A 12,231-nucleotide genomic window follows, 5' to 3' on the forward strand; every position below is an offset into this window, starting at 1 on the left:
GAAAGTCAGCTTGCTTTTGTTTGTTTAAGGCTGTTGAGTCAAGTTCCACCTGCAATGTTTGTAATTTTTAGCCTAAAATTACACACCCCGCCCCATAATAATAGTACTTAAAGCAACTTGTTTAGAAAGATTATCATTCAAAAGGAACAAATGTTAATTTTCGAAGGTAGACACAAATGCTGGAGTAACTCAGCGGAACAGGCAACATCGCTGAAGAAAAGGAATGGGTGACATTTCGGGTCGAGACCCGACTACAGACTGATGTCAGGGGAGTGGGCGGGACAAAGATAGACTGTAGTCAGAGACAGTAAGACTGGTGGGGAAACTGGGAAAGGGGAGGGGATAGTTATATGGACGGGAAGGGAATGGAGGGTTATGGCCTGAGCGCAGGTATATGGGACTAGGGGGGATTATGTGTTCGGCACGGACTAGAAGGGTCGAGATGGCCTGTTTCCGTGCTGTAATTGTTATATGGTTATATGATAGAGAGGGAAAGCAAGGGCTCTTTGAAGTTAGAGAAGTCACAGAAAGGTCAGATTGTGAATGGGAGAGGGAATGCAAGAGGGAGGGGGGGGGGGGGGGGGGGGGGTTGAGATGGTGGGTGTTCAGAGAGGAGAGGGGCATGAGGACTATTTTGGGGAGAAGATAAAACGACTGTTCCGTATCAGAAAGGGGGAGGTCTGGGGGGATGGTGAACCGGTCTGGAGGCGGGTAAGTCTGCGATCCTTTGTGGAGTCCAGGTAGGAAAGGAAGCGTGTGTTGAGGGCATGGATCTAGCGTTGATTGACGTGCAGTTGCGGTCCGTTGTAGGTCTGGGTGAGGTGGCTGTGGTAACGGGTCTGGGTTAGGATGTGATCGTAGAGTCGGAGGGAAGGAGGAATCAGAGGGGGAGCAGTGAGAAAGGATGTTGTTGAACTCTCATCAGAGAGGGGAGGAGTGCTTCTTCAAAGTAGACATACCGTGAGGAGATTTTGCAGTGGAGCGGACAATATGTGTAAGAAAGAACTGCAGATGCTGGTTTAAATCGAAGGTGGACAAAAAATGTTGAAATCTGTGAAAGACAAAACTTGCCCTGAAATCCTTCTTTGAACTTTGCCCCTCTCACCTTAAAGCTATGCCCTCTAGTATTTGATTTTTCCATCCTGGGAAGAAGATTCTGACTGTTAAAAGTATTTTAGTCTAAAGACTATTAAAGATACTGACTTTTAAAGTCCTTCCTAGGGACTGGTTGATCTGAAGTCTATGATAGACATTTGACATGTGAAGTGTAATATCTTTGACATTTCCTATTTGACCGCTCTTTCGGTGAAAACAACAGCTAAGCAATATAATATTTGAGAATGCTGTTACTCTATTTGTAACAATTGTGTTAATGAAGTCTAGAGAGAGGAATAGTAAACATTAGAACAGAAAATGTGAATATTCCTGCAAAGAACTATTTACATTATCTGGTTAGTGTGTAATAAAAATAAACTCTGAAATGTGAAAATACATCCCAGTGAAAAAAGAGAGATGGTCCACAAATTCATATTCGTAAAGATGCAAAAATGCATTAAATGAAGAAAGATCCCAATAAGACAAAGGCTTCAAATGTTGCCTTCCAGGATCTCCATTACTGGCGGGCTGCTCTTATTTCAACTCGCCGCGGATGTCGGGCCGTGGTGGTGGAACTGCAGCCATTTATAAAAGCAATTTTAAATGCAAGCAGTGCACTACATTATCAACGTTCTCCAGCTTTGAAGCTACTTTATTTGAGGTGGGTCGCTCCGACATGGTGCTTTGTGCTGTCATCTATCGACCCCCCAAATACCATAAGGACTTTGTGAATGACTTTTCTGAGTTTCTGGCTGGGATTATGCCCAACTATGACCGTGTCCTTATGGTTGGGGATTTTAACATACATGTGTGCTGTCCTGATAAGCCGTTGGTGAAGGACTTTTTAAGTCTTATTGACTCTTTTAATTTTGAGCAGTGTGTCTGGTCCCACACACGAACATGGACATACATTGGACCTTGTTCTCTCTTATGGCTTGCCTGTGTTAAACTTGGAGGTCTGCGAGAGTGTGTTTTCTGATCACATGCCTGTACTATTTGATGTTGGTTTTTCTTGTGCTGCAGTTAGACCTGTAGCGTCTGCTCGGCGCTGTCGGACCTTTAACCCTTCCGCTGCTGGCCAATTCTCTGCTGCTTTCAATCAGCTCTGTGCCCCCTCTGCGTCCACTTCCCTTGGTACGGAGGAGATTAGTTCTTGGTTCCACTCCTCCTGCAGAACTATACTGGATTCTGTGGCTCCGTTAAAAACTTTGCAGCCCAGAGCTAAACCCGAGCCCTGGTTCAGTGACGTAACTCGTACAGCTCGACGGGAGTGTCGCAGAGCTGAACGAAAGTGGAAGAAGGACAGGCTGCAGGTTTCATCGCAAATTCTAAAGGACAGCTGGCGTAATTACCAAAATACTGTTAAAGAGGCCAAAAGATATTACCTGTCTAATATAATAGTGTCTAAGCGTCACGACCCACGTGTGTTATTCAAAACCATTGATTCTGTTTTAAATGCCCCACAGCCTGTCTGCCTGGAAGCATCGTCCGAATTGTGCAATGACTTCCTGCACTTCTTTATCAATAAGGTTGTTTCTATAAGGGCTCTCATCTCAGCTCCTGCCTCTGACCCCTCTGTTCCGGCCCCATGCCTGGTGGCATTCGATAAGTTTGTGCCTCTGACATTGTCGGGTCTAGAGGATGTGGTTAGCCATATCAAGCCGTCGGGTTCCCCTTGTGATGCTGTCCCTCCTCTTCTTTTTAAAGAGGTTTTCCCGAGTATAGGGCAGTCGGTTCTCGCCATCATAAACAGTAGCTTGTGTTCTGGGGTTGTCCCCGAAAATTTTAAACATGCAGTAGTGCAACCACTACTTAAGAAACCTGGCCTGGATCAAACTGTTCTGGCCAATTTTAGGCCGATCTCCATTTATCTCTAAAATCATGGAGAAAGTAGTTTATGCTCAGCTGAAACTCTTCCTGGACGAGCACAATATTCGGGAGGTTTTCCAGTCTGGATTCAAAGCTATGCATAGCACAGTCAGCTCTGCTAAGGGTTTTTAACGACATCCTCCTGGCAAACGACTCCGGTAATTATGTGGTTCTTGTCTTGCTGGACCTATCTGCCGCCTTCGATACAGTGGACCATGGAATTTTAATTTCCCGATTACAGCACCAAGTGGGCATCTGTGGCAGTGCCCTGGGATGGTTCAGGTCCTATCTGGCAGACAGAACCATGCGTGTAAGCCTTGCTGGCTTTGAATCCTCCTCCGCTCACTTGGCATATGGGGTTCCACAGGGCTCAATTTTAGGGCCCCTGCTCTTCTCTCTATACCTACTTCCTCTGGGCTCAATTTTAAGAAGGCATGGCATCTCCTTTCACTTTTACGCAGATGATAGCCAGTTATATATGCCACTCAGGAAGGAAGACGACTATTCTCTAAAATCACTTCTGTCTTGTCTTGAGGACATTAAGTCCCGGATGGCCTTAAACTTTCTGGGACTTAATGAAAAAAAGACAGAGGTGATTTTGTTTGGCCCCAATGTCTGCCGTGAACCTCCCAACAGTTTTAAACCTGGGTTATTGGATGGACGGTGATTTTAAACTAGATAAACAAATAGGCGCGGTGGTTAAGTCCAGCTTCTTTCACCTGAGGAAGCTGGCAAAGGTGAAGCCCATTCTCGAGCGGCAGCATTTTGAAACAGTAATCCATGCCTTTATTACATCTAGGCTGGATTACTTTTAACGCACTCTACTCTGGAGTCACACGAGCTTCATTGGCTCATCTCCAGCTGGTTCAAAATGCTGCCGCTCGCCTCTTAACCGGAACTCGAAAGAGGGAGCACATTACGCCAATTTTGGCCTCCCTTCACTGGCTCCCAGTGCACTTTCGAGTTCATTTTAAAATTATTTTATTTGTTTTTAAATCGTTGAATGGGCTCGCCCCGCCTTACCTGAGCTGCTCCACCCATACGCTCCTGCCTGGTGCCTCAGGTCAGCTGATCAGCTGCTCCTTGAGGTACCAAGGTCTAAGCGGAAGCTCAGAGGGGATAGAGCCTTTTCTGTTGCTGCTCCGGCACTCTGGAACACCTTGCCGTTGCATATCAGACAGGCCCCCTCACTGTCCATCTTCAAATCCACCCTAGAAACTCATTTTTATTCTCTGGCTTTCGACACTGGCTGAGACATTGCTCCTGTTTTTAGTGCTTTTAATGTCTTTTAATTTTTACTGTTTTGTAGTCCTTTGTTTTACGGTTTTTAATGGTTTGTAATAACTTCTTGTCCATGAGTTCTCATGTACAGCACTTTGTGGCAACTGCAGTTGTTTAAAGTGCTTTATAAATAAAGTTATTATTATTATTATTATTACCTGGACCTGTGCAATTTTTTGCTTTCCTCCAACTATGAACTGCCCATTTCTAAGAAACCAACTCAAACTCTGTACCTCATCTTGCTGCGCCCAGCCTACAATAGTCCTGTTGAGACACCCTTCTTTGCGGGACAGTCAAGTGCCTGTAAAAATACATTCCGAGGTAATTCATCTCACTGAGGATAATACCGTACACAATGTGAAAACTCTTAGAGTATGCAAGTTGATGCTAATTATTTCAATTTACTTATTACTGAATGCAACTTATTGCCTAGCGTAATTACTACTTGCTACTACAACTCTTCCAATCTTCAAACTCTTCCCACCATAACGTGATATACAATATTCATAAATACTTATTCAGCTTTATGGAATACTCCGAAACATGACAATGGATTTATTCATGTTAGTGATAAGGACTCTCCTAATTTAAGGAATTATCTTATCTTGTTGATAAAAATGTTACTAAACAAAATAAATCAGATCCTGCATTTTATGGTACGATTTATTCTACACAACAATGTTATACCAGTCATGGAAAGTTTTGATTTTTCACTTCATGTTGATGGCATAAATATTTAAAGACCAATATTTTTAGACTATTCCATTCTTACCGTTCCTCCAACTATTCTTCCTAGAGGATACCATGCTCTTTCATCAAACCAATTTAGAAAATCATAGAATCCATGGGATGCAAGATAATGTGTAGATCGGTAATTAAACCTGCAAAACATAAAAATAACGTTTACAATTGTGCAACGATAAGATCAGTCTTATCTGTGGTGACTCATCTTGAAATCCAATGGCTATAGGCACAACTGCAAATGTCGAGATCATTTAAATAGCTGGCAAATGCATAACACTTTCACCCATGGGACCATAATCTCCATCCTATTAAGAAACCTACAGCGTTTCCCATGTGTTGTTCAAAAGCTATAAAGTCAGAAAGGAACACACACACACACACACACACACCTTCATAATGTACAAAAAATGTGAAAATGCTCAGCGCCAAGATGCATTGGGAAGAAATTTTTTTTTTTGGCAATATTAAGGCCCAAAGACAAGACCCGACAGAGAGATCAAAAATCTTATTGTTAGCTTGTTTTCTCACAGATACTAAATTATACCCAAATAGCATATACTTGACCTCATTCAGTAAACTACAATGGATGCATAAGAGCCCAGGGAGATTTTTATCATTGCATGTTCAAAGTTTTGCTTAACAAATCGGGGGAATGAAAGACTAATTTTTTTTCCGAACATCCTAGGTAAGATGCTGTTTATTAATGTTTCATGTCTACCAAGACTCGCTATAGATTGTTGCACAGGTAACAACTTCAAGCAAAAGAGGCCCAGACTTTGTCAAGGATGTATCATTTGCATTATTCGTCTATGAAGCCAAATGGGGAGAAGAGCATTTGCAGATTTCAGTGATAATATGCAGTTTCTTATTTCCCTCCAGGCATCCCACATCTTCCATTACTTCTTCAATGAACATTTGTTATTTCTCCTTAGAACTCACAATTTACAAAATAAGATCCAATGATTGAAACCAATTCAAATGTTACGGAGACAAAACTTTAATCAATATAAATCATACTTAATTAAATCAAGCAACTTATTTTGCTTAATGACCACACACGATTTGCAGAGCCCAAGTTATTCTCTGCATGTTATTCCATAGAATTTACAATGGTTCCCAACTGTACTTACTATAGATGAGGTAGATTATGTAATACATTTCTGAAAATAAAATCACTGTAGTATGCTTCAAACACTCTTACGCAGGTTTTTGTTTGAGGTTTATTGGTGCTTTTACTCCCACAAGGTCATGTTTTTCCTGCATTAACACAAATTTAAATCTATTTAAACCTCCATTATCCATGTACAATCCAACACCAAGTCTTGCTTGGTCACCATCCTTACTTTCCATTGCATAATAACCAACCCCTCCATCATCATTCCTTGAGCAATTTTTCCAGACTCCTCCAGATCTCCACCACTGGTTTTCTATACAATTCCACTCATTTGAAGGCAAAAATCGAATCAAGACACCGAATAATGGAGAGTGAAGACGACCTCCTTCGATCTCACCGACTATGTTGAAGACTATCTACGACTACCTTTGACTACCCTCGATTACCTATAAATAACATGCCGACCTACTACGACTAAACCTACGAGTAAAAAAAGTATTGAGTTTTTCCATGGCGACCTTTTTTTACTCGCGGGTAGTTTTCAACATGTTGAAAAATACGTTGCAACATAGCTGAGGCTTCGAGTACACGGGGACTACTCTCAAACATGAAGGAGAGTTACAAAGACCACCTAGGACCTCGTGTTGACCATGCTGCCACTATGTCGAGGGCAAACTTGTCAGAACTCGCGGATTAGGTCGCCGCATTGGGACAGCCCCTTTAGGCTTTTCTTCAATATTTTCAAAAAAACTGCAGATCCTGAAAATCCGAAACTAAAACAAAATGTTGGAAGGTCAGATTCTTTCATCAGAACATGGAAATACCTTTCATTCATTTGTTATTTATACCTTTTCATATCTTTAATTTCCCTCTTCCCTTACTCTCAGTCTGAAGAAGGGTCTCGACCCAAAACGCCACCTATTGCTTTTCGACAGAGATGCTGTCTGACCCGCTGAGTTGCTAAAGCATTTGTGTCTATCTTTACATAGCAAAACAAGTTTGTTTTAAGTTGCAGAGAGTAAAAAAGGTGGAAAGAACAGAAGGAATGTCTGTGATGGTGTGCAGACTTAAGTTATTAAATCAACAATTATTATTATTATTTTTAAAAAGGTTAGAGAAGTGAAGAGATTTTTTTTTAATGTAACTGCCACATTTATGGTGAGGGATAACTAATGCCTGAAGGTTGGAATGTGTCAAGATGGAAGATGCTCTTTCATGATCTTCTGTTATGTATTGATGAAGCAGCATAGGAGTCTGTAGACTGAGGTAAGAGTGGGAGCATAATGGAAATAAAGTGAGAAGAGACTGGATGCCCAGTGTTCCTTTTGCAGACCGAACAAAAATGCTCTGCAAAGTCATTAAAGGAAAGAATGGGTCAACTGGGCTTGTATTCACTGGAATTTAAAAGGGTGAGAGGGGATCTTATAGAAACGTACACAATTTGTATGGGATTGGGCAGCCTAGATGCAGGAAAAATGTTCCCCATGTTGGGGGAGTCCTGAACCAGGGGATCACAGTTTAAGAATAAGGGGTAGGCCGTTTAGCACTGAGATGAGGAAAACCTTTTTCACCCAAAGAATTATGAATCTGTGGAATTGACTGCCACAGAAGGCAATGGAAGAAAATCCAATAGATGTTTTCAAGTGAGTTAGATTGAGCTCTTAGGGCTAACGGAGTCAAGGGAGATGGGAAAAAGCAGGTACGGGGTACTGATTTTGGATGATCATCCATGGTCATATTGAATGGCGGTGCTGGCTCGAAGGGCTGAATGGCCTACTCCTGCACCTATTTTCTATGTTTCAAAGTTCTCACCCATTCTGTGTTTGGTTCTCCAACATATAGGAGACCATATTGTGAGCACTGAATAGTCGACTAGATTGGAGACAATTGTTGCATCACCTGGAAGTAATGCTTGGATCCTTAGAACATGTTAAAGAATGAGGTGAAAGGACATCACTCGTAGCTATATACAAAAAAATCTCAACATTTTCTTCCACATCTTCTACCAGCCCAATTTGAATATACTCTGTTGCACTTTCATAATTGATGGGACTAGACCCTGCCACGTGAATATTTTCATAAGTGATAGGAGCCAAATTAGGCCATTTGGCCTTTCAAGTCTATTTTGCCATTCAATCATTGCTGATCTATCTCTCCCTCCTAACCCCATTTTCCTGCCTTCTACCCATAATCCCTGATGCCCGAACTAATCAAAAATCTACTCTGCCTTAAAAATACACCGTTGACTTAGCCTCCTCATTCTTCTGTGGCATAGAATTCCAGATTTACCACCCTCTAAAGATCAAAAGTATTCTCAATACATACTACAGCAGTTTAGATAGGGTGCAACTCCCTAAAGAGCAATTGAGGATGGTTAATAAATATTGACTGTGTCAGCAATACTCACATCTTAATATTGAATTATATATTTAAAAAACTCCTGCTGCTACCATCACATCCAAACGGCCTGACAACTTCCAATCATCCAACTCACCTTGTGATGCCTTTCTCAGGAGGCAAGATGTATTCATATTTTGATTCATGCAATAGATTAAAATGAAATCAAGATGGGTATAAACAAAGCAGGCAATGATTATTTTTTTACCACTAGTGGAAGGGTCAAGAACCTGGGTATATGGAGCGTAGATAATTGACAGAGGAACCATAAACGTAATAAGTTTTTTTTTTCTTGTGTGTAATCAGTGGTTAGGGCCCAGAATGCAGAGTCAAAGGTGGTAATCGAGACAAACTCAATTATGGCAATCAAGAAAGAGACATAGGAGTATCTGAAGGAAAGGAATTTGTAAGGCTATGCAAAGTCCGCGAGCATTGCCACTTTCATTTCACTGCACATCTCGTATGTGTATGTGACAAATAAACTTGACTTGACTTGAGGGTAGAGGATTTGGCTCAGTTAGGTTGCTCTTGCTCGAGGCAGTACAGACTCCAGTAGTCAAGGCGATTATTTATTTGTCATGTGAATTTGGAACAATGAAATTCATACTGCACCAATAAACCCCCATGGATTAAACGGTTTCCTTTCATGCTGCAACCATTCTCGTATTCTGCTTTTATGGAAATATAATCATAAGACATGCTTCCTTGAAGCAATAAATTCTGGAAAATAACATTAATAGTATTGCCTATATTTTTAAGGCTTAAAATAGTTTGAAAACATTTATTAGTGTTGCAAGTTCCCATATGAATTGTATTTTCAAGTGCTGGAAACACTCAGCAAATGTATTAAGACTCTCGATTGTTATTATTATATATTTGTCAAATAAGTATCCAAGTTGATTGTAATTCCTAAAAACAAGAGCGATATGGCTTCTAAAGAAAAACCTAGAACAGCACAGTTTGTCCGAGATGCCGAGGCCAACCCTTATCTGGTTGCACATAATCCATATCCCTCCATTCCCTGCATATGTATCTATCTAAAAGGCATTTCCACCCTGGGAAAAGGTTCTGCCTGTATACCCTATCTTTACCCCCTATAACTTTATACACATCTATCAGGTCTCCCCTCAATCTCCGGTGTTTCAGGGAAAAAAATCCAAGTGTGCCCAACCTCTCCTTGCAGCTAATACCTCCTAAATCAGGCATCATTCTGATAAACCTACTCTGTACCCTTTAAAAAGCCTCCATACCCTTCCTCTATTGGAGAGACAAGAACATGTGTGCAGTACTCAAAATGTAGCCTAATCAGAGTTATACAGCATGGACGCAGGCCCTTTGGCCCAACTTTCCCATGACAACCAAGATGCCCCATCTACACTCGTTTCATCTGCTCATGTTTGGCCCATATCCCTCAAAATCTTTCCTCACCATATACCTCTTAGAATGTCTTTTAAATGTTGTTTCGATACCTGCCTCAACTACCTCCTCGAGCAGCTTGTTCCATATACCCACCAACCTCTGTATGAAAAAGTTGCCTCCTATTAAATCTTGCCCCTCACCTTAAATCTATGACCTCTGGTTCTTGATTCCCCTACCCTGGGTAAAATACTCTCTTCATTCACCCTACCTATTCTCATTATGACTTTGTACACCTCTGTAAAGGTTTTCACTGCACCCCTATAAGATCTCCCCTCTGCCCCCTGAGCTCCAAAGAATAAAGTATTAGCCTGCTCAGCCTCTCCAGTAGCACATGTCCTGGCAACATCCTTGTATATCTTCTCTGCACTTTTTGCAGCAACATTCTTCCGGTAATAGGGTGGCTGAAACTGAAGACAATATTCCTAATGTGATGTCACCAATTTCTTGTATAACTGTCCATTTGCCCAACTGATCAAGATCCTGCTGTAAATTTTGATAACCGCCTTCGCTATCTACCATACCACCCACTTTAGTGTTATCTGCAAACTTGCTAATCATGCCTTCTACGTTCTCATCCAAATCATTGATAAAAACCACAAACAGCAATGGGCCCAGCACCGATCCATGAAGTAATACATTTGTCGCTGGCCTCTAAAGCTGCATCATGACTTCCTGACTCTCATACTCAGTGGCTCGACCTATGAAGACAAGCATAACATATGCCTGCTTTACTACTCTGTCTTTTTTCGTGGCCACATTCAGAGAGATGCATCGTTACGCAGGATTTCAGTCATAGATACTGTGGATAGGGTGAGCTGTTTTAAATAACTGGAGTCCACATCTCTGAGGGTATGACATGGACATCACATGCTGCAGCACTCGTGAGTACCACCTCAGGCAAATAAGGAGATTCAGACCGTCTCTGAGGATCCTCCAGTGCTTCTACTCAGCGGCTGTGGAAAGCATCTTGTCCGGAAATATCACGATTTGGTTTCGGAACTGCTCTGCCCAGGACAAGAAGGCTCTGCAGAGAGTAGTGCGTTCGGCTGAACTCACTATGGGAACTACACTCCCCCACCTGCAGGAACTAAACATCAGAAGGTGCAACTCCAGAGCCAACAAGATCATGGGTGACCACTTCCACCCCAGCAACGGACTGTTCCAGCTGCTACGGTCAGGCAAACGCCTCCGTTGCCATGCTGTGAGAACGGAGAGGTTGAGAAGGAGTTTCTTCCCTGAGGCCATTAGGACTGTAAACTCCTATTTCACCAGGGACTAACTTTACTGTAGCATCTGCAGTTCCTTCTTAAACAAATAATTTACTGTACCATTTACCGTTGTGTGGTGTCTTTTTAAAATTGCTTTATTTTTCTTTTTTTTCCCTCCCACAAATATGTAATATGTGAATATGTGATTCTGTTCCATTCTGTTTGTAGTTTGTTTGGTTGTTTTTTGCACAATCTGCGAGCATTGCCACATTTCATTTCACTGCACATCTCATCTGGGTATGTGATGAGTAAACTTGACGATAGAGTGATACTGCACAGAAACAGGCTTTTTGGCCCCTTGAGTCCACACTGACCAGCAACCATCCATTTACACTAATCCTATAGCGATCCATTTTTCTCCCACATTCCCACTACTCCTCCCAGATCCCACTACCTACACACTAAAGGGAATTTATGGTAGGAAATTAATTTACCAATCAGTATGAAATTGGGAAATGGAAAGAAATGGGGTCAAACACATGGTAGTAAGGAGAATATGCAAATTCCACACAAACAGCACGAGGTCGGATTCAAACCAGTTTCTGACACCATAAAGCAGCTAGCTGTGCCGTCCCGACAGCCCACAGGGAGATATGTGGGGTAATGGGATTGATAGGTGTGATGAATGTCATAAAAAGAAATAAGAGTCATTGTATAATTTAACCATCATATGTTGCTTCTGCTACACGTCCAGATGTGGACAATTTAACATGTTGCATCGGTGCCTCGAGGCACGATTGTGCTGCTTTGCGACAGTAAATCAGAGGCAATTGCTTTAGCAGATCTTTAGATAATTTATCGGTCACATGGATCCAACAATGGGTCAATTTTAATGAACAGTGCTTATCTCATTCCACCTATCCATCTTGCCGTTGAAAGCACTAATTGCAAACGTTTATGAAAATCACCAATGTATTATTCTCAAGGCAAATGTTGGAATTTTCATAAGAAATTGAAATGGTTGAGACACATATGGCAAGTCTTCACGAAGCTATGTGTACAGAGGAAATCAGTTGAATTCTTCAAGAGTGACTGAAGAATCTT

General features: G+C 41.6%; 1 protein-coding gene across 1 annotated transcript in view; it reads right to left on the reverse strand.

Annotated features, from left to right (window-relative positions):
* Positions 1–12,231, reverse strand: part of stt3b (STT3 oligosaccharyltransferase complex catalytic subunit B) — a 92,623-nt gene that overhangs the window by 53,301 nt on the left and 27,091 nt on the right. The window contains exon 2 of the mRNA XM_055655138.1: positions 5,018–5,126. Within this exon, the coding sequence (XP_055511113.1) occupies positions 5,018–5,126 (109 nt within the window). The remainder of the gene's footprint in view (positions 1–5,017; positions 5,127–12,231) is intronic.

Source organism: Leucoraja erinacea, chromosome 2, assembly GCF_028641065.1.
Source record: "Leucoraja erinacea ecotype New England chromosome 2, Leri_hhj_1, whole genome shotgun sequence".
NCBI lineage: Eukaryota > Metazoa > Chordata > Chondrichthyes > Rajiformes > Rajidae > Leucoraja > Leucoraja erinaceus.